This window comes from Erpetoichthys calabaricus, chromosome 17 (genome assembly GCF_900747795.2).
Source record: "Erpetoichthys calabaricus chromosome 17, fErpCal1.3, whole genome shotgun sequence".
Taxonomy (NCBI): Eukaryota; Metazoa; Chordata; class Cladistia; order Polypteriformes; family Polypteridae; genus Erpetoichthys; species Erpetoichthys calabaricus.
The window spans coordinates 55,991,578-56,013,158 of NC_041410.2; the positions used below are offsets into that span (position 1 = coordinate 55,991,578).

Here is a 21,581-nt window from a genome sequence, read left to right on the forward strand (position 1 = left end):
GGTGTATGTTCAATGTAGAGAACTTTATGGCAGGTGTGACGAGGCTCCAAAAAACTGGATGTATGAATGAGTATCGCACAGGTTTAACTTAAATATTGTGTAAATGTTGGGTTTGTGATCTGGTGGTCGGAGACACGAACACAGAATTCAATGCATGTTCTTCTGAGCGGGCTTTCTTTATTGCACACGTGCTGTCTCTTTCTGACGTACCAAAACCCCAGTTCCTATCCTTCCTTTTTCTTTCTCCACATAACCAATCACCACACGATAAACGTCTTTGTGAAATTAAAACTAGTTATAAACTTAGCCCACGAAGTGTTCAGAACTTTAAAAATATCTTCGTTATACATGTTTAATTATGCCATCCATTCAGGGTTGATCCCATCCCTGAACGAGTCGCCAGCACATCGCAGGGTGAATACGAGCAAAAACATACACTAGCAGGGTCAATACAGCATAACAAAACCCCACATCCTACATGACTTTGAAAGGAAACTGAAGCACGCCAAGTAAACCCACCAGAAAAACATGCAAATGCAAGGCAGAATACACCCGAGACACCCTTGCTGTGAGGCAGCAGTGCAACCTCCACGCCGCCGTGCCCCCACATGATTAATGCATGCTTTAATGCATTTCACAATGAAAATTATATAAAGTATTTATCTTAGAATTCTAAATGTTCAGAGAGCAGGAATATCATGAAGTGAATGTATTCTGTGCGGCGATTGCTGCTGGCGCCTCCTCTTAGTGCAAGAGGAAGTCAGTTTAAGAAGCTCAGGGAACACTTAATATAAAGCATTTAATATGCTAGATAACATATGACGGGGTATGAGAAAATCTAGTAAATTAAATATTCATTTTACGATGAAGTTTAGTTTACGATGTTCTACTTTAATGACAAATTACGAGAATGAAGTCAACATGTCGACTTTAATCTTGACATAAACGGCGAGAATAAAGTACAAATGTCAAGAATAAAGTCAACATGTCGACTTTATTCTAGTCATAAGCATTGAGATTAAAGTGGAAATGTCGAGAATAAAGTCAACATGTCGTCATTAGGGATGGGAATTGATAAGATTTTCACGATTCCGATTCCATTTTCGATTCTGTTTAACATTCGATCCTTTATCGATTCTCCTATCGATTCTTATTTTTAAAAAAGGAGAACACACAGGTCGATTAACTTAGAACTTTGTTTTATATCTTATCTTTGAACAAGATAGAAATTTAGGAGTAGCATGACATTACAAACCCAACAGCGAGATCTTAAGAGATCCACAGCCTACGGCTCCTCGATGGGGTGCCACGGGGTCCCCAGAAAAAAATGTGTAAATGTAAAATAATAATAAAATAAATATTCTTCTGTAGCAATAACAAAGTATAACATAAATTATTCTGTGGCAATTACACAAGAATGTCCAGTAACATTTACACTCTCCTTTTTAAAAGTATATATGAGCTGAGCACTCAAAAATAAAACTACATCAGCCAGCAACAAATACAATCAACTCAAGTCCAATGGAACTGTGCACAGTGCAATTCTGCAACCATCAACTATTTTGACAGCTACATCCATGTTGGCCGCATTATCAACAGTGGCTGCCACAACCTTGTCTTTGATACCATACTCCTCCAAGATCTCATCAGTCTCCTCTGCTACAGCTGTCCCTGTCTGTGCCTGGTACACTGGTTTGGTTTTGAGGACTTTTTCTTGAGCCTGGCCATTCCTGACATAATGTAGCGTTACTGTGAGGTAATGATCTTGACTAAAACTTGCCCATCCATCTGCAGTGACGGCTGCCTTCAACACGTTTCAGCTCAGAAATGGAAACGGATGAAACATCTGGTAAGAGGAGAACACGCAAATTTGACATTCCCTGACTTAGCCTACAATTAAACACATTCACTTACCGAAAATCGGGGGCATCTACTGTGGCAAATGGGTGCAAGCCTTTGACCACAAACTTAGTCACTGCTCGGTGACATTCGTCTATCCTGGCCTGTGTCATTTTACTTTTCCCCGCCTCTGTGAAAGGAGAAGCTACCGGTAGACTGCAGCGAGAACTGCCAGCATCTGAGACAGCCAGACTCTGTCTGTCTCTCTCGTCATCTAAATGCAATGCACAGCAATAGCAGGTTTTGCAATAAGGCAAATCGCGCTAACATAATATGCGATATTAGTTGATTAGTTACCTGCCGTATTAACTGGAGAGGACCTGCAAACGTTACCGCTGCTGCTGGGTTGAGATTCACTAGTCCGGAGCGGATCAAAAACACAACATTCATTTAAGGTTATCGCGTGTTTTGTGTGCAAATGCTTTTGCATATTCGTAGTGTTTCCTCCCTTTGATGAAATATCTACTTTGCAAGTATTGCAAGTTGCCCTGTTGTCATCCTTTCTCGTAAAGTATAACCAAACTTTTGAGCATTTGTGCCGCTTAGGCGCCATGTTTCCTGCTGGGTAAATGACGCTACGCAACGTGGTGACGTCATTCGAGGAGACTGGAATCGATAGGGGAATCGTTTGCAAAAATGGCAAACAATTCCAAGGGATTGAAACAGTGGGAACCGGTTCTCAACAAGAACCGGTTTTCGATTCCCATCCCTAGTCGTCACACTATTACACAGTACCCAGGTACATTACACTGTATTGAAAACAAATAAAACAAGTACAACTCGGCTTGCAGTATTATCCAGTAGTATAGAAACAGTATTTACACATTTGAACATAATGATCCACATCCGACCTTTTAAAATCAAAGTATCTCCAGGCAACGGACGTGACTCCTTTTTTTTGGCAAAAGTTCTTCTGTGTCATCATGTTCAACTTTATCGTCAGCTACAGCTTCAGTTTCGGAATGTTCTCTGTCCATTTTCACCGCGCAATACCTACAATACCACTACCTATTTAGTGGTGTAGCAGTGAAAAAGAGCCCCCGGGCAACAAATCTGTGTTTAGCGGTGTAGCAGTGAAAAAGGTCCCCACTTGAACAGTTTCCCGCTGAGCCACGTTCCGAATGTCATTTAGGCAATTTAAACCGGTGTTGCAGTATAAGAAAAATCCATATCATAAAAAAAATAAAAAATGGTTTTCGGTATGAAACGGTATACCGCCCAGCACTAGCCTCTACCCCCTGTAAGTTAACATGAACTTTCTTAGCTATATCTGTAGAACAGAGCGCTAATTAAGCCAGTGAGGACATAGTCCTACTGCTAGCATGGACTGTTAGAAATGTTTGCAAATAAAATAGGAGATGGAATACAGTTTTCTGACTGTGTTTAATGTGCCTAATATGACTGTATGACCAAACTTAGAGAAATGAAACAAGACATATAAGCCTTAAACATAACTTTCTTAAACAATAACTTTTATAGATGAATATATTTATCTTACTGTTGATTAATATGTATTCAAAACAAATCATTAGCACATAAAAGAATTAAGTATTATATTTTATTAAGCACAAGCACTGTAAGAATTAAACCAGAAAGGCTTAGGCCTATTATTTTTAATGTATCTTAAAAAGCTAGAAACTACCAATATATTACAAGAGTGCACTGAAGGACGGGGAGAGTGAAATCCTCTACTCCAGATAAGAGATAGGATCTTGATGTTGTAAATATTGGTGGCGACAACTGGACCGGTACTAGGCAGGATTAGGCCCTGTCAAGAATACAGGTATGGGAAAGATGCTACGCAGGATAGCGGGGAATTGAATGATAGGGAGTCAGACTGATAGAGACAAATGTGTTGGGAGATAAGAATTGTAATGAAAATATGGTTTGCCCATCCTTGGGTGCTCATTTCACTTGATTTGAGTCTGCGCATGCATCACACAATAAAAGCCTGATTCTGCTGCCTTTCTGAGACTCCGTGTTCTTTCTTGAGAAAAGTCGGGCTGCCGTGACCTCTGCCACGACACTTTTCTTTAATATCAATTTTTTCTCTATTTTTGTGTGAACTATTTTGCTTTGAAATTTTACTAAAACTTAAAATGAACATATTTGGTTTGAATCATCCTATGAAGTAAACCGAAAACTGCAAAAAAATTACACAGCTAAACAATCTATAAATTAATTGAGAACAGGTAACTGCAGCACAAATAATTTTCCAATTCTGGATTTGTACACAGGCAAAAGCAATACTAAAGTCTGATTGCTCACAAAAGAAACCTTGATAACAGCAAAACAAAGGCAACTTTTACAGGAGTTCTGAAATAAAGGATTAATGCAAAACTGACCAGAATGATTTAACACAAAAAGCTTTAAATTGTGACAAATCTGAAAAAGGAGGGACAGATCTGGAAAATTAAGGCACTGTGAGTTTCTGACATGTTAAATTTGAATTAATTTAACTCATTCATCAAATATTACTCTTCAGTAATATTTTTTAACCAACTAATGACAAAAATATAAAATCTTATAATCTTAACAATCAATAGCAAATGTTGCAAACTTAAAAGAGAGTTTCACTGACAAAACAGATTTTAAAAGCCTGTTACAAAAGTAACTTAATAGATTCAAAATTATCTTGGAAATCATTAATTAAATAATACATATATAAACGCATTAATTTTTATATTTTGTATGGATTTTAAGCAGTATGTTTCAGTTACTGGACAGAAAAAGTCAGGAGAATAAATTTAGAATGTGCAAGATAAATCAGGTAGTTCATGACGATACAGTGCTTTATAATCCCTTTCCTGATATTACCCCAAGATTATAAACTCCCCCAATTGTTATTACACTGGAGGGACCCCCATCTCTGCTACAAATTAAAATTCAAGCCTTGCACTGCATTTTGATATTTATGAATGACAACTCTTGTTTGCTTAAGTGATATTAGAGTAACTACTTGATATACCAAAATTTTGAAGCTGTCGATACTGTTAGAATTTATATATTTTGTATTACAGAAAAAGGCACAATATTGTTCACTTGAATAATGGAGACACCTTTAATTAAAAACCCATTGAATTGGTTTCTATATTTGCATTGGAATCAAAAGGTACCGAGTATCATACGATTTCACTGGTAATTGAACTATTTTGGCAGCAATCCAAGCAATATGTCTGGCAAAGACCACGAACTGTGCATCACTTGCATAATACTATCACCATAGTGAAGCGTGGCAATGGTAGCATCATGCTATGGGGGTGTTTTTGAGCTGCAGGGACAGGAAGACTGGTCAGAACTGAGGGAAGAATAAATGCAGCCAAATACTGAAAGGTCCTTGAAGAAAACTTGCTATAGGACAGGACATCCATACTGTGAGTTTGAACAAATGTGCACCCAAAAAAAAAAAAACAATTACTTTTACTAACTGAAATGTGGTGTGGTGCCTTCCGTTAGTGTCTTTATATCACATTCACAAGTATGTCTATTAGCTGTAGAAAAAATCATGGTTAATTCTGTTCCATCATGGCCTTTTTAGTTTTGTTGTCTTAAATTCGTGATTTTCTTACTAGAAAAAGCAGTTAATGCTGGTTGTTAATAAGTGTTGCAATGTTAATGGCGAATTGTTCGAGGACAACTGTTTTTTTAAATTTTTTTTAAGAAGACTGTGCATTTCAGAGCACATCACAGTGGGCTGAATGTCACTACACAGATTATGTGAAATAAAACATCACAATAGGTAGTGACTATCAACACTGCAGAAGCCAGTAATTGACTCCCATTTCTTAAAAAATGGTCCAGTCTAAAATAACGGAAGAAAAGTGTCTTTTGTAAATGAAATTTGGCTAAACACAACCCACCACGACACAAAAAGAGATATTTGTGCACTGTTTCACAGGGAGCATTTTTGAATGCTTGTGAGCAGAAAATGGTATGGACTTTGTTAGGGTGTAGAAATGTCAGACTTACATAAGGGATGAAGAGGAGCAATCAGCCATTGTAATGCAGGTCACCATTAGTGCTTGTCGGCAGATTTCTTGTTCTGTCAGGTATGTGGGATGAACAAAAGAAGTTGGAGCAGGTGGAGCTTGAACTTCTAATGACAGCCAAGTCACTCTGCCGTGATTATCTATATATATAATTCACTAAGCCAGAAGACAAGTAGCCAACCATGGAAAGCACGCTGGAAGGGGTGTGGATTCACTAAACCGCCGACAAGTAAGACCCCAATGGCGCATGCAGGAAGGAGCCACGCCCACCAACTCTTAGACCATTGGATACGACGAAAGAATCACAGAGCCACGCCCACCAACTCAGACGCGACGCCAATGGAAACATGCCGTCATTTCTGTTTGTCTGTGCCACAGTACACTTGCAGCTCTGAGCCACGTTGACTTTTCATTAGTCAACCTCAGTGGAACCTTGGTTCACACAGAGGCAGCGCCAGAGAGAGACAGAGGCACACGCAGGCAGCGCGATAGAGAGAGCCGCGCACACACAGGCAGCGCGCGCACACACACACACACAGAGGCAAAGCCAGAGAGAGACAGAGGCACACACAGGCAGCGCAAGAGAAAGCCGCTCAATCCTTTAAAACTGAAGTTAAAACACAATGAAGGAAGCAGCCTTTAAAAACCAATAAACCCTGTGCCTCTTTTTCATTAGCGTCTCACCTGCTTCAGGCCCTGCAACAGTCGAGACGCTCTCTCTGCAGCTGACCTTCTCTGTGCCTGACTCCACTTCTGTCAGTCGCCTGATTAAAAATGGCCTTTTGAAGGGGAGCTATGGACCCGCTATACCACAGGAACACATTGCCTTCGAGCCTGCTCTCGCTCACTGTAACGTACTGGCTTGCTCTCTCTCTCTCTCTCCTCACTCGCTTACACACTACACAGGGGAGAAATGCCCAAAGCAGAGAGACAGAGGGGGTGGGGGCTCGCACGCTGCTGAGAGAGAGAGAGGGCTCGCGTGCTTCTGAGAGACAGAGGGGGAGGGGGCTCACGTGCTGCTGAGAGAGAGAGAGGGGGGGGCTGGGGAGGCTCACGTGCTGCTGAGAGAGGTGGAGGGGGCTCCCGTGCTGCTGAGAGTGAGAGAGAGGGGGGGGCTGGGGAGGCTTGCGTGCTGCTGAGAGAGAGGGGGGGGGCTGGGGAGGCTCACGTGCTGCTGAGAGAGGGGGAGGGGGCTCGTGTGCTGCTGAGAGAGAGAGAGAGGGGGTGGGGAGGCTCCCGTGCTGCTGAGAGAGAGAGAGGGGGGCTGGGAAGGCTTGCGTAATGCTGAGAGAGGGGGCTCGCGTGCTGCTGAGAGAGAGAGAGGGGGGGGGGGGCTGGGGAGGCTCACGTGCTGCTGAGAGAGGGGGAGGGGGCTCGTGTGCTGCTGAGAGAGAGAGAGAGGGGGTGGGGAGGCTCCCGTGCTGCTGAGAGAGAGAGTGGGGGGCTGGGAAGGCTTGCGTAATGCTGAGAGAGGGGGAGGGGGCTCGCGTGCTGCTGAGAGAGAGAGAGAGGGGGGGGAGGGGCTGGGGAGGCTCGTGTGCTGCTGAGAGAGAGAGAGCCTGCGCATGCACTGCACATGCCATGCAGCTGAGCAGGGAGCCTGGGTGTTTATGTCAGTGTTATTCAATGTTTTTACTATTACACTGTGCATTCTATGGTGTAATAATTAACTATATTTGTGCTTAAAAATCTTTAAAAAAATATATTTACATACAGTTCGTATGGTCTGGAATGGATTAATTGTATTTACATGCAATCCTATGGGGGAAATTGCTTCGGTTCACGACCAAATCGGTTTACGACCAGAGGTTTGGAACGAATTATGGTTGTGAACCGAGGTTCCACTGTATATTGAGTCTAGAAAACATGATCAGCAACTCTTTGATAGGCTGCAACAAAATGATGAAAGAACGGGCACATTTTTTTCTCACAAGCTGGGTGGGTGTTAGTTAGTTAATTAGTTACTCGAAGGATTTCAAGATTTAATATGCACAAGCGGTAACACTGCAAAAGCAGCCCAAACCAGAAAAGACTGCAGGCAAAAAGTGGCTGACAAATTAAACGCGTGTGCATTGTACTTACTGAAAGCGGAGTTACGGATTTTGCAAATGTTCATTTTTTTCCCTCTGCTTAAAAAACATTAAAAAAGCGGCGTGATTATGCGGCGTGTACTACGCCGCGGGTTGGTATGCAGCGTGTAAAACAGTTTGTCGCGGATAATTTGCCTTTTACTTTAACACAAAGACAATTTCCTGTTAGATTTGCCTTTGCGATGACAGTTGATAAGGCACAGGGCCAAACTTTCAAAAAGATGTGCATGTATCTGCCAAAACCAGTTTTCAGTCACGGACAGTTGTATGTTGCTCTCTCCAGAGTTCCATCTTTTCATTCACTTACTGGTATGCCTGCAGGAACACGTGCAGCGAGCGAGAGAGAGCGAGCGACACACACATACGCATACAGGTGCGGGAGTGAGAGAGCGCTGGACGCATAAGAATAATAATACTTCATTACATTGATATACCGCTGTTTTCAGTATTCAAAGCGCTATCCATACAGGGAGAAACCGGGAAGCGAACCCAAAATCTTCCACAGTCTCCTTACTGCAAAACAGCAGCACTACCATTGCGCTACAAGGCAGTTAAAGAATGCACCGGCCTCGATTTTGTTTTCACTTCTGTTTACAGCGATCGAATCGTAGCGTGCATTGTTGCAATGTTACTTTTCTTGGTGGCTTATTACATTACGGATGTTTCACATGTTAATTTTTTTCCCTGTGCTTAAAAGACATTAAAAAAGTGTTTCTCAACTGTGACTCCGGAACAACTCAGTACGCAAGCTATATTAAGCGTCAACAACGAAGACTCGCTGCACCTTAATGAACAAGTGCTGAAACTTATCCCTACCGACGAAGTAACTTTCACCAGCGTGGCCTCCATCGTCACAGACGATCCCGCTTTCAGTCACGGACAATTGTATGTTGCTCTCTCCAGAGGTCCATTTTTTCATTCACTCACAGTGGTATCCACAAACCCACCCCATTTGGACAACTGTGTCGTTCAGCAAGTGTTCACCCATCAATACATAATTATGCGGCGTATGTTATGCCGCGGGTTGGCTAGTTCTAATGGTGTTCAGTTTCTGAGGTTTTTTTTTTTTTTGTGTCAAGAGCTATAAGGTGTGCCAGTGGACTTTCCTGTCAGTGGCACTTGGGGGGTGGGGGGGGGGGGGGAATGCCTATCATACTGGAGACTTAAATCATGGAACACACCTTCACTTCGCATTCATGACAGGCCAGCATTGTGATTGGTCAGACATACATGTACTATGAGTAATGTGGCAAGGCACACAACGCTGGGTTTCCCAGCAGTGGTGAGTGTGACTGTGTGCAATTTGTGCACACAGCAATGTGTTTCCTGTCTGGACACTGTCTCATCTTTGGCAGCCATGAGAAGGAACTGAAGCCAAATTTTAGAGGCACCATGAGCAGGAGAGCCAAAATCATAGGTCATGTTGCATATTGATATTGATATATGAATGAAGACGACTGATTACCAAAACATATTGCGCCAATACTGCTGCTATATTGAAGTACTGGACTTTTCCTGAAAAAAAAAAAAATCTGAATGAAAAAAAAATATCAAGTATATGATGTTTAAATGGCCTACTTACAGATTAATAATACAGTAAAGCTAAGTTTGTGTGGAGTCATTGGGGTCATCCCTTTAACACCTGTGTAAGCCAGTCAGCGTTGAAAAGGAACCAGGGTAGAAAGTAAGTCATCATCAAGTACAAAGGCAAGCAACAGCTACGGCAAGCTGATCACATTTGAACAGTACATTTTTTAATTTATCAGTATATGAAATTACTGAAACTATACTCAAATAATGATACCATCTCTTAAGTATTTTTACTTGTATCAGCTTCTTTATTTTACTCTCTGTGAACACAAGATGAGTACTCTTCCTTGAAGTGCAAGACACAGAAAAGTTAAGAGGGATACCTGGCACAGAATACAAGGCACAGCAGCATTAAGAGGTAACTGACAGTATATCATGGTGTATGGAAAGAACAAATTTTAATACAAAACAAAAGAAGGCCACTAACCAGTGGAGAGACTTATCTGCTATATCTTTCCTCTACCATCGACAGAGTCAACCACCAGGTCTTCTTTATCATTCTCTTTTACCTTGGCATCACTGGGACTAATCACAGGTGGTTTGAGTTCCATCTGTTGGGCAAATCCTACCATGTGTCCTGGTGAGGAGAGATATCAAGGGTCCTCCAGGCAATCACGGGGATGCCAGAAGGACTAGTGCTGGGCCCTTTTCTCTTCTCTCGCTATACACCACCTCACTAAGCCCTATCATTATATCCCATGGTTTATCTTATTGATGCTTTGACAGTGATATGCAGCTGTACCTACTGTTACATCCAGAAGACCAAACAGTATCAGCTAGAATTTTTACAATGATAAAAATATATATATATATATATATATAAAGCCAAATACCACTGACTCACTCATCACAAAATCTCCCAAACCATGGGGACTTGGGACTTGAAATTTGGAATGTAGGTTACTCTTGGCCCATAGGTGCTCACTATGAAACGGTTTTAAAAATTTCATGGTCCAAGCACGAAATTTCTTAGTTTTTTTAGACCCGTTTGTATGTCTGTCTGCTTTTCATGAGAGAACTACTTAACGGATTTATTAACGGTTTTTTTCAATAATTTGCTTGAACATTCCGTTGATTTTGCGACTTTCTCATCGCGCTAAGTATCATAGTTCGCACTCCGAGAGAGACTCATTGGGCTGCGGGGCCCTCCTCACTCACGAGTCTGCCTTGGGGCGTAACCTTAACTCCGTTTAGTTAGTGAACGAGAGAACTTCTCAACGGATTTAGTTCCTTTTTTTTTTTTCTATAATTTGCTTGAACATTCCCGTTGATTTTGCGACTTCTCTCATTGCGCCAAGAATCATAGTTCACTTGCAAGAGCGATATATTCTCGCTAATCTGAGAGAAAGGCTCTGGGCTGAGGGGGGAAGAATGACGTCTGGAGTAGAGAGCTGGGCAGGGCCCTCCTCACTGTCCTGTTTCACTAATACGCAGGCGAAGCCGCGGGGGATGGCTAGTAATACAATAAATGAAAACCCATTAATGGAGAGCTGTGATGCTGTTTTTTCTTTAAGCATAATTAATTATGAAGCATAATTTACCTATATTTGATTGATTTTGCTAGCTTAATACACAGGAGGTGAGGCATCTAGTGGGTGGCACAGCCCTTCATATATTTCTCTGTATGTGGCCCCCAGTGAAAAAAGTTTGGACACCCCTGGTCTAAGGGAAGCATTATAGATAATTTTTCAGATATCATAAAAAATGTACTATTACCTTAATGTTACTAAAAACTAAATGTTTCAGGCTAAATTTGTTATTAAAAGATAATTTTGTTGAGAATTAACAAGATTATAAATAACTAAGTTAAAATAATTGGCCTCCCTAATACATCTCCCTTGTAAGCAAAACATTGGATTAACTTGTAATTCTTGATAACGTATTTGTTAATGCAATCTTGAAATAGAAACCAGTTAGACTGAGCTGTGCAGGCTAATTCACTTTTCTTCATACATGCTCTCGACCCAAGTGTCTAGTAAGCTGTAAGGATGGTCTGCATGGGCATACAAATCTGGGTTAAGTCATTATATTATTTCCCACTAATAATCTTGTCTATCTTTTGTTAACTATAGAGAAGGGATGTTGATTGCATCTGGCTGAAATATGTAGTCTTGCAAGAAAATAATCTAGCAAAAAGACAAAGATGAACAATGAGCATCAATACTAGTCATATGAACTGGGCAATACCCAAACTGGGAAATCAGATAAAATAGTAAATATGTATTTTATACAGCAGTATATTAAAATTCTAGGTGTGTTCTGATTGTAGGCATTACTTACTTATATGCGATCTTGCGTGCATAGTGAAGACAATTTTTTTTGAGATGACTCTGGAAATCTGACGGCCGACATACAGAACCACATTCAGGGCAGCAATAAGGAGGCTTGCGAGAGTGGATTCTTTGATGAGCAGCATAGCTGCATTTATTAGGCAGCATCATCAAACACTCACTGCAGGTCTAAATATAGGACAAAAGCAAATCTGTATAAACTTGATGTACACATAATCTCAAAAATTAAACAAAATGCACAATCAAACTGAACACACTTCTATATAATATACTGTACTTTAAAGGATTACTTCACCCAAAAATGGTAAATACTTTTTTTATTGTTACTTACCCCATGTAGTTTTTAAACTAATGTTTTACACAAGAGTCTCAGGATTCAGGAAAGAGTAATCGGGATTAGAGATGCTAAATATCAATCTTTGGGGCAGTGGCTTATGACAGGTAAACCAATCCTGTTACAGCTCCAACACCAGGTGCTAGGATCAGAGATTGGCAAATGCAGGGTGAACCTTAACTGCCCTAAAATCATTACTGCCTCTATATCTCTCACGCACCTGACCCTGAGAAAGAGTGATGGATAACCCTCTAGGCCCTGCTCTAGACAGATAATACCAAGAGTATCTAGCAACTGCTTTCACAGTTTCCTCCTGACTTGCAATTGCTGTTGCTGCTAGAACAGACTCAAACTTCTACATTTGTTTTTGTTTCAGACAATGGATGACTGCCACATTATAAATAAAATAGCCTTTGCAATTTGTTAACATGTCATCATTATTTGCACCTCAACTGCAACAGGTTTAAATGTGCTGAATTTCTAATGGAGTGAATTTTCAATCTGTAGATTGCTATTAATAACATACTATATTAATCATGTAACAAACCAAGATGTTCTAGAATAATTGTGAATTTGTTGGCCAATTAATATAATGAACAAGAACAGATATGATGCACTTTCCTAAGATATTTATTGAACCCGAAATTAATGAAGAGACTTGACAGTTTTATGAATTATACGTAATTTAACATGAATATAATCATACTAGAAAAAAAAAAATACTACATTAAACACGTACCTTCCAGCCAGATTGTCCAGGTTGCTGATAGTGGCTTGCAAGTGCAGGATAGTCAGGGGCTTGTTTATTACAATCAAGACATTTAAATCCACGCTGAGTCACCTTTTCTGGATACAAAGGCATAACTGGTTCGGTGTTTGCTACAGTCTCTGGCACTGATGAATTTGAGGTAATAGGTGTAACCTGTAGAGCAGAGGCTACAGAAGAAAATGCAGAAGTAGAGGCAAACATTTTCTCAGGTGGAATGGGTTTCATAAATAGCTGTGAGCACTGCATAACAATACCTTTAGTTTTGTGTTCTCTAGCATGGGCAAGTAAACTACACTTGTTGTAAAACAAAAGTGTCTTGGCACAGTGGTTGCATGCTACTTCAATGTGCATGCTCCTCCTACCATAATGCTGTGCAAGACTTTTCTCAAGTCCAAAAGAATCCCCACACTCCAGGCAACGGTAGCCACGTGTGGGCAAATGAATGTTGCATTCTGCCGGTGGGTTTAGATTAGGTACATATAATGGAACAGGATTGGCACTATTTAAAAGTTTATTTAAAGCTACAACTACAGCATTGGGAAATGTTGGGACTGGTGTAGAAGCAGCTTTTTTAACCTGGTGTACCAGTGGAACAGTACTACACACAATCTGTGTTGTTAACTGTGTCTGGTTTTGTCTCTGGGCAGCCGACCTTGCTGTAACTGAAGCAGCAACACTGTGGGGTACCAGATTAAGGTTTGCCAAATGAACAGCTTTTGGAAGGAGGTTTGCAGTTGAAAGAGTTGAAGACATCTGATTTTTCTGGACTACATTTGGAGAACTCACAGTGGTACTACTATTCCCGTTACAGAGTAAAGATGCAGTGGTTGCTTCTGGAGTCTTTTCACACCTTTCTTGTTTCCTGTTACTTAATTTTTGGTTTTCATTAGATGGAATAACAAATGTGGAGGTATTTTTTTCAGGTGTTTTAATTTTTTCACTGTGACTTGTATTCTCATGACTGCTAAGAGAGGGTGATGAAGAAGGGGTGACATTTAATGCTGAATACTCAAGAGCTGGGTATTGTAATGGTGAAGATTCTGGTGGAGACTGCAGATCCTCTTGCTCTGAATCTGGCAGCACACTTGTTACAGTTCTCTTAATTTGCCCGGAGGAGGTCTTTATTGTTTTTATTCTGACTTTGGGAATGGCTGGAGGAGAGCCTGCATTGACCGATGGAGAAAGTTTGCTACTGCTTTCACTACAAATACTCACAGGACTATCTGGCTGCTTTGTAGCACATCTTTTCACTACTTCCAATGGGCTTCTTGGACTTTTTGGTGACTTGGAAATTTTAGGGCTGATTTTAACTTCTTTCAATGACATAGACACTTCTCTTGTTATTAATGGTGGTTCATCCATTACTGTGTCAACCTCTTTAGAATTGAGTGCTGCTAGAGCAGCTAAGCAAGATGAAAACTTTGAATTTTCAGATTTAATATGATGGCGAGATGGAGCTAATAATGAAAGATTTGGATTAGAGTCAATAACTTTCACTGGCTCATCTAAATCACTATCCACATTATTCAAAGGAAGCAAATCCATGCCATGAAAGTATTTTTTTTTTGCATGCTGCTTGACAGTATCTCTTTTTCTGTCTTCAACTGTTACTGGTTCATCCCAGTGTATTTCACAGTCTTTATCAGGAATGTTTGCACTCTCGCTTTTAGCATCATTCATGTAGCACTGATCAAACATATTGAAGTCAGGTATGTTTTTCTGATTGTCTAACACAGAGCATTGTGAAGTATCAAATAATGAAGGAGCAGGAAAGTCTGCAGGTTTGTGTACAACTGCATTACTAATTTCAGAGTCCTCTGGCTCTGGACTGGAAATAGGGCTGAACTGAGAGAAAGACGGCATTGTGTCAGTATGCTGAACAGCATTTCTTTCAGGAAGGCTACTTGAACTACTTCCATTCATGAAAGCAGGATCATAGGTAGTCTGTGTGGCATTTTGACAGTCAGGGATGTGATCCGGGCTCTGAAAACCATTTTGTAATATATTTTGTCCAAAATGACTGCTGTCTTTCTCAGGGCAAGATTCTAGAGAGTCCTGGCGGCTTGTGTTCTTCACAATTACACTGACAACTGGGACATCAGGGGCTGTAACAATGTTTTCATCCACACACATCCCTGCTGGCTTTATGTGCCCTTCCACTTCATCACTGCTTGACTGAATAGCCTCTTTGGCATCCAAGCCAGTGGCATCAGGAATATCAAAAGCAGCCAAGAGATCATCAAAATCTGGGGTTTTCATGTCACCCATGTTTGAAATCTTAAAAAAACCTACAATGAAAAAAAAATGTAAACCTTTACAACACATAACAATGGATTAGTCAAATTTTAGATTTCTGTGCTGAAATGCATAACATGATAAGACTATAGATTTTAAATATACACTGAATGCAATCAACCAAGCAGAAATACTAAAAATGAAAAAAAAATGCAAACAAAAAAGTTTAGAAATCATCACACTCTTCATTCACTGAAAAAAAAACAAAAGGTTAATTACAAAATCATGTTACTCAGATGCCCTAATTATTCATTACTTGATAAATGCTGTAAAAATTCTTTCACATACCTTATAATCATTTGAAACTGAGTAGAAATCATTATATTTAATTATTCTTTACTAATGGTCAGAATAAGTGTAAATTATTTTTTCCAAATATTTAATTATTAAATATTAAAAACTTGAAAAACATTAATAATTATTGATATATAAACTTTAAAACTTAAACAGTTCCATTTACAACGTACACAGGTTAAAGCAATAAAGAATTAGAGTGCTGAAGCCTATGAATCAATGATCTTAACAAAAAAAAGGTATACTTTTTTTTTTTTTTTACCTGAGTTTTTCTAGAGATCACTAATGAGGAGGTTAGTTGCAGAGCTGAAATTCCCATTTGGCACATGCCCAGAGGAGCCTAAAAGCAGGTTAAAAGCATAGAGTTAAAAGTGCATGACCTACACCTTTAAAAATCTCTCTCTCTCATATAACTGGGGGATCCTTTCCTAGAAAGGAGAACATATTTCATAGAAATTAATAAACGTACTAAGGAGGTAAATTAGGCAGGAACCACCTTGTAAAATTGTTGGTTCTAGTCTAGTCACACCTTAGGTGGTAATGGACTTTTTAGCTTGTTATTGAAAATAACAGTAACAAATAAAACGTATGTCTTTCTATAATAAAAAAAAAGTTGGAAGGTTGGAAGGAGACGAGACATGATTTTCTCAGAGAGACAATTTCATGTCCCATGAGACAAGTCTTTGTGCCAAGAGATTTAACCACGCCCGGGGCCAGAAATAAAACAAAGAGTAGATGACAAAGTAGAACATCGTAAAGAAATTCAAAACGTTGCCGCAATACACATGCATAGCAGGTTAGAGATAATAGAAGTATGAAAATTCGACAGTCTAAAAAAAGAAAAGAAAAAAAAAATTAAAAGATTTGTTGTTTAGTGGAAGTGAAATCCCACAAGAGAAATCATTTCTCATTTTTGTGAATACTATTGGCAGATACATTTCTTGTAGAGAGAAAGAAATGACATTCACTCACAGGCATTTATACGTTGCGTTGTAACAATGTAATTCCAAACACAGAATTAAAATTTAATGCGATATTGATGAAAGGGTAAAAGCGAAAAGAGATTGAATATATGGACATTGGTGATATGACAGAAGTGCGCCGCACAAGATGCATATCACCAGGCACAGAAGCAATCCAGCAGCTGATCGAGCAAAGAGGAGGTATAAAAAAAAAAAAAAAGAGTATTTGTTTCCCATTGTATCTCCGTTTAAGAGGGGATTTCGTTGGACCGATCACGTCTCCTTTGGGTACGTTCATCCCCGCTCTTCACAACGCGAGCGGCAGAGACGTGAAGTGGCTGCCGCATAGCACAGGCTGGGGATGGACTGGCAAGTGAAACGAACAGTGGGGTGAAGACCCCTAGTTCAAATTAAGTTCATTTTAGTTACATCTATTCCTTCAGGTTGCTTTATCAACACTCCTTTCAGTGCAGTGAAAACCAAATATTTGAAAGTCTCTGCACAGTTGGAAAATTTTGTCAAATTCTGAAAGGCTAAACTTTTCTAATTTCACTTTGGGCACGTCTTACAATACAAGTCTTGCATTCCTGTCTTGTAGCTATGAGGAGCAAACAAAACTGTAGTTGTGTGTCAGGCAGATACAGAAGACAATTAGACACAGATGTTAGTGCAAAGCAGCTTCACAGAAAAGTTGAATCAGAAAATAAAATGAGGTTTAAAATGACATAAGTTTTCCAGTAAATTGATTTATTACAATTACACTTTATGCAAGGATATTATTATATTAGGTAAGCACTATGGACTAGAGCAGGACCAATTTACAATAGGACAACATCCAACATACCATAGTCAACACAAGAAAGTCTTCCTGTATGTATTCAGAAGACTCAAGAGATTCATAAATTTGCAAATTTGTTACGTCAAAAAACATGGTGAGCTTATGCATAAATGTGTCACAGAAGTAAGTTTCCCAACTGTGCTATATCATTTTAAAACTCACTCTATCCAATTCCCAAGTGGATCACTTTAATTCATATTGCCATCTGAAAATAAGTGTCCATTTCTCTTTATAGAAAAAAAAACTTAATTCAGTTGTTAAAGGAGTTGGTAGTTATTGAAGGAAAATTCTCTTCTGTATAGACGTAAAAACATCTGCCTTACATAATAGGCAATACAGATGCAAATATCTTGGACATTTAGCTGGAAACTTGCCTAGTCCATAAACAGGACTCTGGCATAACAGTTTTCATTATCCAGATGGTATGAACTGAAAGGGATGCAGCATCCTCTGCAGATAGGTTGTAAAAATAAGTAAACTGGAGAATGTCAGAATAAACTTTCATGTGTCCCTGCACCATCCTCTCAAAGCACTTATCTTATATATAAATGTCTACATGTGGAAGTGTGTGTGTCTGTCTGTCCAGCCCGGAAGTGAGAGGTGGAGTCGGGGTAAGGGCTCTACCTCCAAGGAAACAGAAACTCACTTAGCCGCTAAAACACAAGCGAGGCAAGCACATCAGCAAAACGGTATCCCTTTTACTTTTGCTTCTACCGCTAACACACGAGAAGCGAGCACGTCAACACAACGAAACCTCTGAAGAAAGACAAAGTTGCTTAGCCACTAATGCACAAGCGATGCGAGCACGTCAGCAAAACAAAACCTTGTAGGGAGACGCCCAGAGTAGTTCCTTTCAATCATCTGACATCTCTGTGTTTCAATTTTTTTTTCTGACGATTTCAAAAGTTTCTAGGACCCCGGGCTTTTTATAGCACGGGCTTACACAGCTAGAATACTGGCAGTTCCCCGCGGCTTCACCCGCGTAGTAGTGAAACAGGACAAACTTCAGAAGTCAACAAACAAAGATGTATCACTAGCTAAGCGGAGGCAAGTTACGCTTCCAAAACACAGAGGTAGACCGACTCCCCACTCCTGACGTCATGCTTCCCCCTCCCCTCAGCATGCAGCCTCTGTCTCGGATTAGCGCAAATATATGGCAACAGCTCTTTGCGAAATCTCAGTGCAATTATGTTTAATTACTAGGTCTGCAATGATTAGTCGATGCAATCGACGACGTCGACTGCAAAAAATCGTTGATGCAGATTTTTTTATTGTCGACGTGTCATCAACAGAACCTTCAATAGAGGCTCCAGTCACAAAGAACCACATTGGTTTTTGTAACTGCAATGCACTACATGAACGTCTGGGGGCAGTATCGATTGTTATTGTTTGTCAACACTACACACAGTCCTACCAACGAAGAAAGAACGTCTGAGGAGAAGAAGAATGTAGAGGAAAATAAACATGGTTGCAATGGCGAGTCGGATAGAGGAGGGGGAAGGAGTTGGAAAAATACTGAGACAGAAACTTTCTAAAGTGTGGGAGCACTTCACCGAAAAAGAAAAAAAAGCTGAATGCAGATTATGCAAAGTGGAGCTTTCTTTTCATGGCAGCACCACCGCGATGCATGAGCATCTGAAACGCAAGCATCCTGGAACTGTGATGCCATCGTCTCTTGAGAATTTATGCTGGTGCTGTTAGTTAGTTAGTTAGGGTCGAATCAGGAGGGGAAGGAGAGCGTGAACGAGACTGAGAAAATAAAAGTGAAAAAAGCTAACTTTTACAAGTAACAAATTTACACCCGATTTGTTCGTATTCAAATAATATTGCATTAGTACGATGATGTTTGCTGATTGGTATTATTCAGGTCATACAATGATTTCTTCAAAATGTCACATATATTTGTCTCTTTCTTTTTTTTTTCCCCAGTGCTGTGCAATGACACCAGAAGGCGTGAGTATAACAAGCTTGACCTGGCGGCGATCAAAGCATGTATGGGGTCCACTGAGAAAAGAAGAGCGTTCATGGCTCACCTTGCAGAGGAACATTCTTTCCTCTGCATGTCCTGGAGTCCTGTTGCAGACTGGGCAAGGTCGGGGGGGGAACAAAAAAACGCAGTCACTGATTACAACCGCTAGAAGGTACGCGAATGAATAATATGAATAACTAGCCAACCTGCGGCATAGCATACGCCGCATAATTATGTATTGATGGGTGAACACTTCCTGAACGACACAGTTGTCCAGATGGGGTGGGTTTGAGGATATGACTGAAGGTGAATGAAAAGATAGAACTCTGGAGAGGGCAACATACAATTGTTCGTGAAAGAAAACTGGAGGGCCGCAGTCGCGCCTCCACCTCCCAGAGCGAGGAACGGGGCTGGACGGGAAGGGAGGAACGGGGGTAGAGGGTAAGGACGTCCATTCCGCCCCATCCCCACCGCCATTCCAGTCTGCTGATTTCTTAGTCATCGTTCAGTACGCACTGATTGCTCATGTGCCCACCCCCAAATCCTCACCTGAGTTGCTTTCGTCTGTGTACAGTCCACATGCACATGTGAGTCACGCTGACGTTTCATTTTCCAAACACCGCCTCAGTCGCTTTCGTCTCTGCTACAGTCCACACGCACCTCTGAGCCACGTTGACGTTTCATTGTTCTTTGCAGTTCTGGCTGCTTTTCTATATATAATTCACCAAGTCACCCGACCATGGTAGTAGCGACAGGGGGTGTGTACAAAGGGCAGGGATTTAATCAGTGCGAGCGTATGACCCGCACTTCCTGGGAATTCCTTGCCACATGTCCCTCTAAGAAGTTGGACGCCCACCGCTCGGGGGTCGCGTAACTATTTAGCAGGAGGGAGTTTCGTTCGTTATCGGAATTAACCAGACAAATCGCTCCACCAACTAAGAACGGCCATGCACCACCACCCACAGAATGGAGAAGGCAAATGAAGCGAAAGGCTCCACACCTGGTGGTGCCCTACCGTCAATTCCTTTAAGTTTCAGCTTTGCAACCATACTCCCCCCGGAACCCAAAGACTTTGGTTACCCGATCGGCTGCCCGGTGGGTCATGGGAATAACGCCACCGGATCGCCAGTCGTCATCGTTTATGGTCGGTACTACGACGGTATGTGATCGTCTTCGAACCTTCGACTTTCGTTCTTGATTAATGAAAACTATCTTGGCAAATGATTTTGCTCTCGCTCAAAGTGTTGGTGGGCGGGGCTCTGTGAGTTGGAGGGCGTAGCTCTGTCTTGCGTGCCATGGACAGTGAATTCTTAGAGGTGGTGGGCGTGGCTCTGTGAGTTGTCAGCGGGCATGGCTCTGTGAGTTGTCGTCGTATCCCATGGTCTTAGCGTTGGTGGGCGGGTCTCTGTGAGTTGGCGGGCATGGCTATGTCGTGCGTATCCCATGGTTGTCTTGCTTGCCCTGTCGGCTTAGTGAATTATATATATAGATGCTGTATCCGTGCCACAATGTTTTCCGAAATGTATTATAAGGTCATAAAATGAATAATTCCAAATATCATATACTAGCAAAATACCCGCGCTTCGCAGCGGAGAAGTAGTGTGTTAAAGAGGTTATGAAAAAAAAAGGAAACATTTTAAAAATAACGTAACATGATTGTCAATGTAATTGTGTTGTCATTGTTATGAGTGTTGCTGTGTTTTATATATATAAAATACACACACACACATATAAACATATATATACATATACATATACACATATATATACATATCTACATATAAATATATATATATATATATATATATACATATACACATCCACATATCAACATATATATATACACATATATACACACACACACGGTTTATGGGTGATGATTGTTTTACTCTTTTTATGTTTATTTTATTTTATTGTAGAATCAACTCCTATCTGCGCACAGCAGGGCAGCCGTGGGCGGATGCGTATGGTGTATTCACTCCATGTTATCGTGCATTGCGCTGTCAGTGGTATTTTGATAAAAGAATTTGAACAACATATAAGAAGCGTATAAATTATTAAACAGTAAAACATTAACATTTAAGAAGTAAAGTTACATAAAGTACTACTGCAGTGCCTTCGGGTATACCTCATTTTTTGTTTGCCCATTACATGCTTAAATGTATACATTTTTTGGTGCACCTACCTGAGAACACGCGACATATAACCGAGCGTGGGAGAAGCATGGATTTTAAACACGCGTTGAGTTCATCTGCTGGTCT

The 21,581-nt window shown here is 40.6% G+C and overlaps 2 protein-coding genes across 3 annotated transcripts in view; both read right to left on the reverse strand.

Moving 5' to 3' along the window:
* The window catches only part of LOC127526110 (craniofacial development protein 2-like), a 1,015,936-nt gene that overhangs the window by 892,554 nt on the left and 101,801 nt on the right, over nucleotides 1-21,581 (reverse strand). The window lies entirely within an intron of this gene.
* The window catches only part of znf592 (zinc finger protein 592), a 128,062-nt gene that overhangs the window by 47,227 nt on the left and 59,254 nt on the right, over nucleotides 1-21,581 (reverse strand). The window contains exons 2-4 of one of the 2 annotated variants that reach the window (XM_051920311.1): nucleotides 15,814-15,891; nucleotides 12,933-15,250; nucleotides 11,849-12,027 (exon numbers count right to left, since the gene is read on the reverse strand). In XM_051920311.1, the coding sequence (XP_051776271.1) occupies nucleotides 11,849-12,027; nucleotides 12,933-15,230 (2,477 nt within the window). In that variant the 5' untranslated portion in view covers nucleotides 15,231-15,250; nucleotides 15,814-15,891. The remainder of the gene's footprint in view (nucleotides 1-11,848; nucleotides 12,028-12,932; nucleotides 15,251-15,813; nucleotides 15,892-21,581) is intronic. The other variant, XM_051920312.1, reaches the window with a different exon arrangement.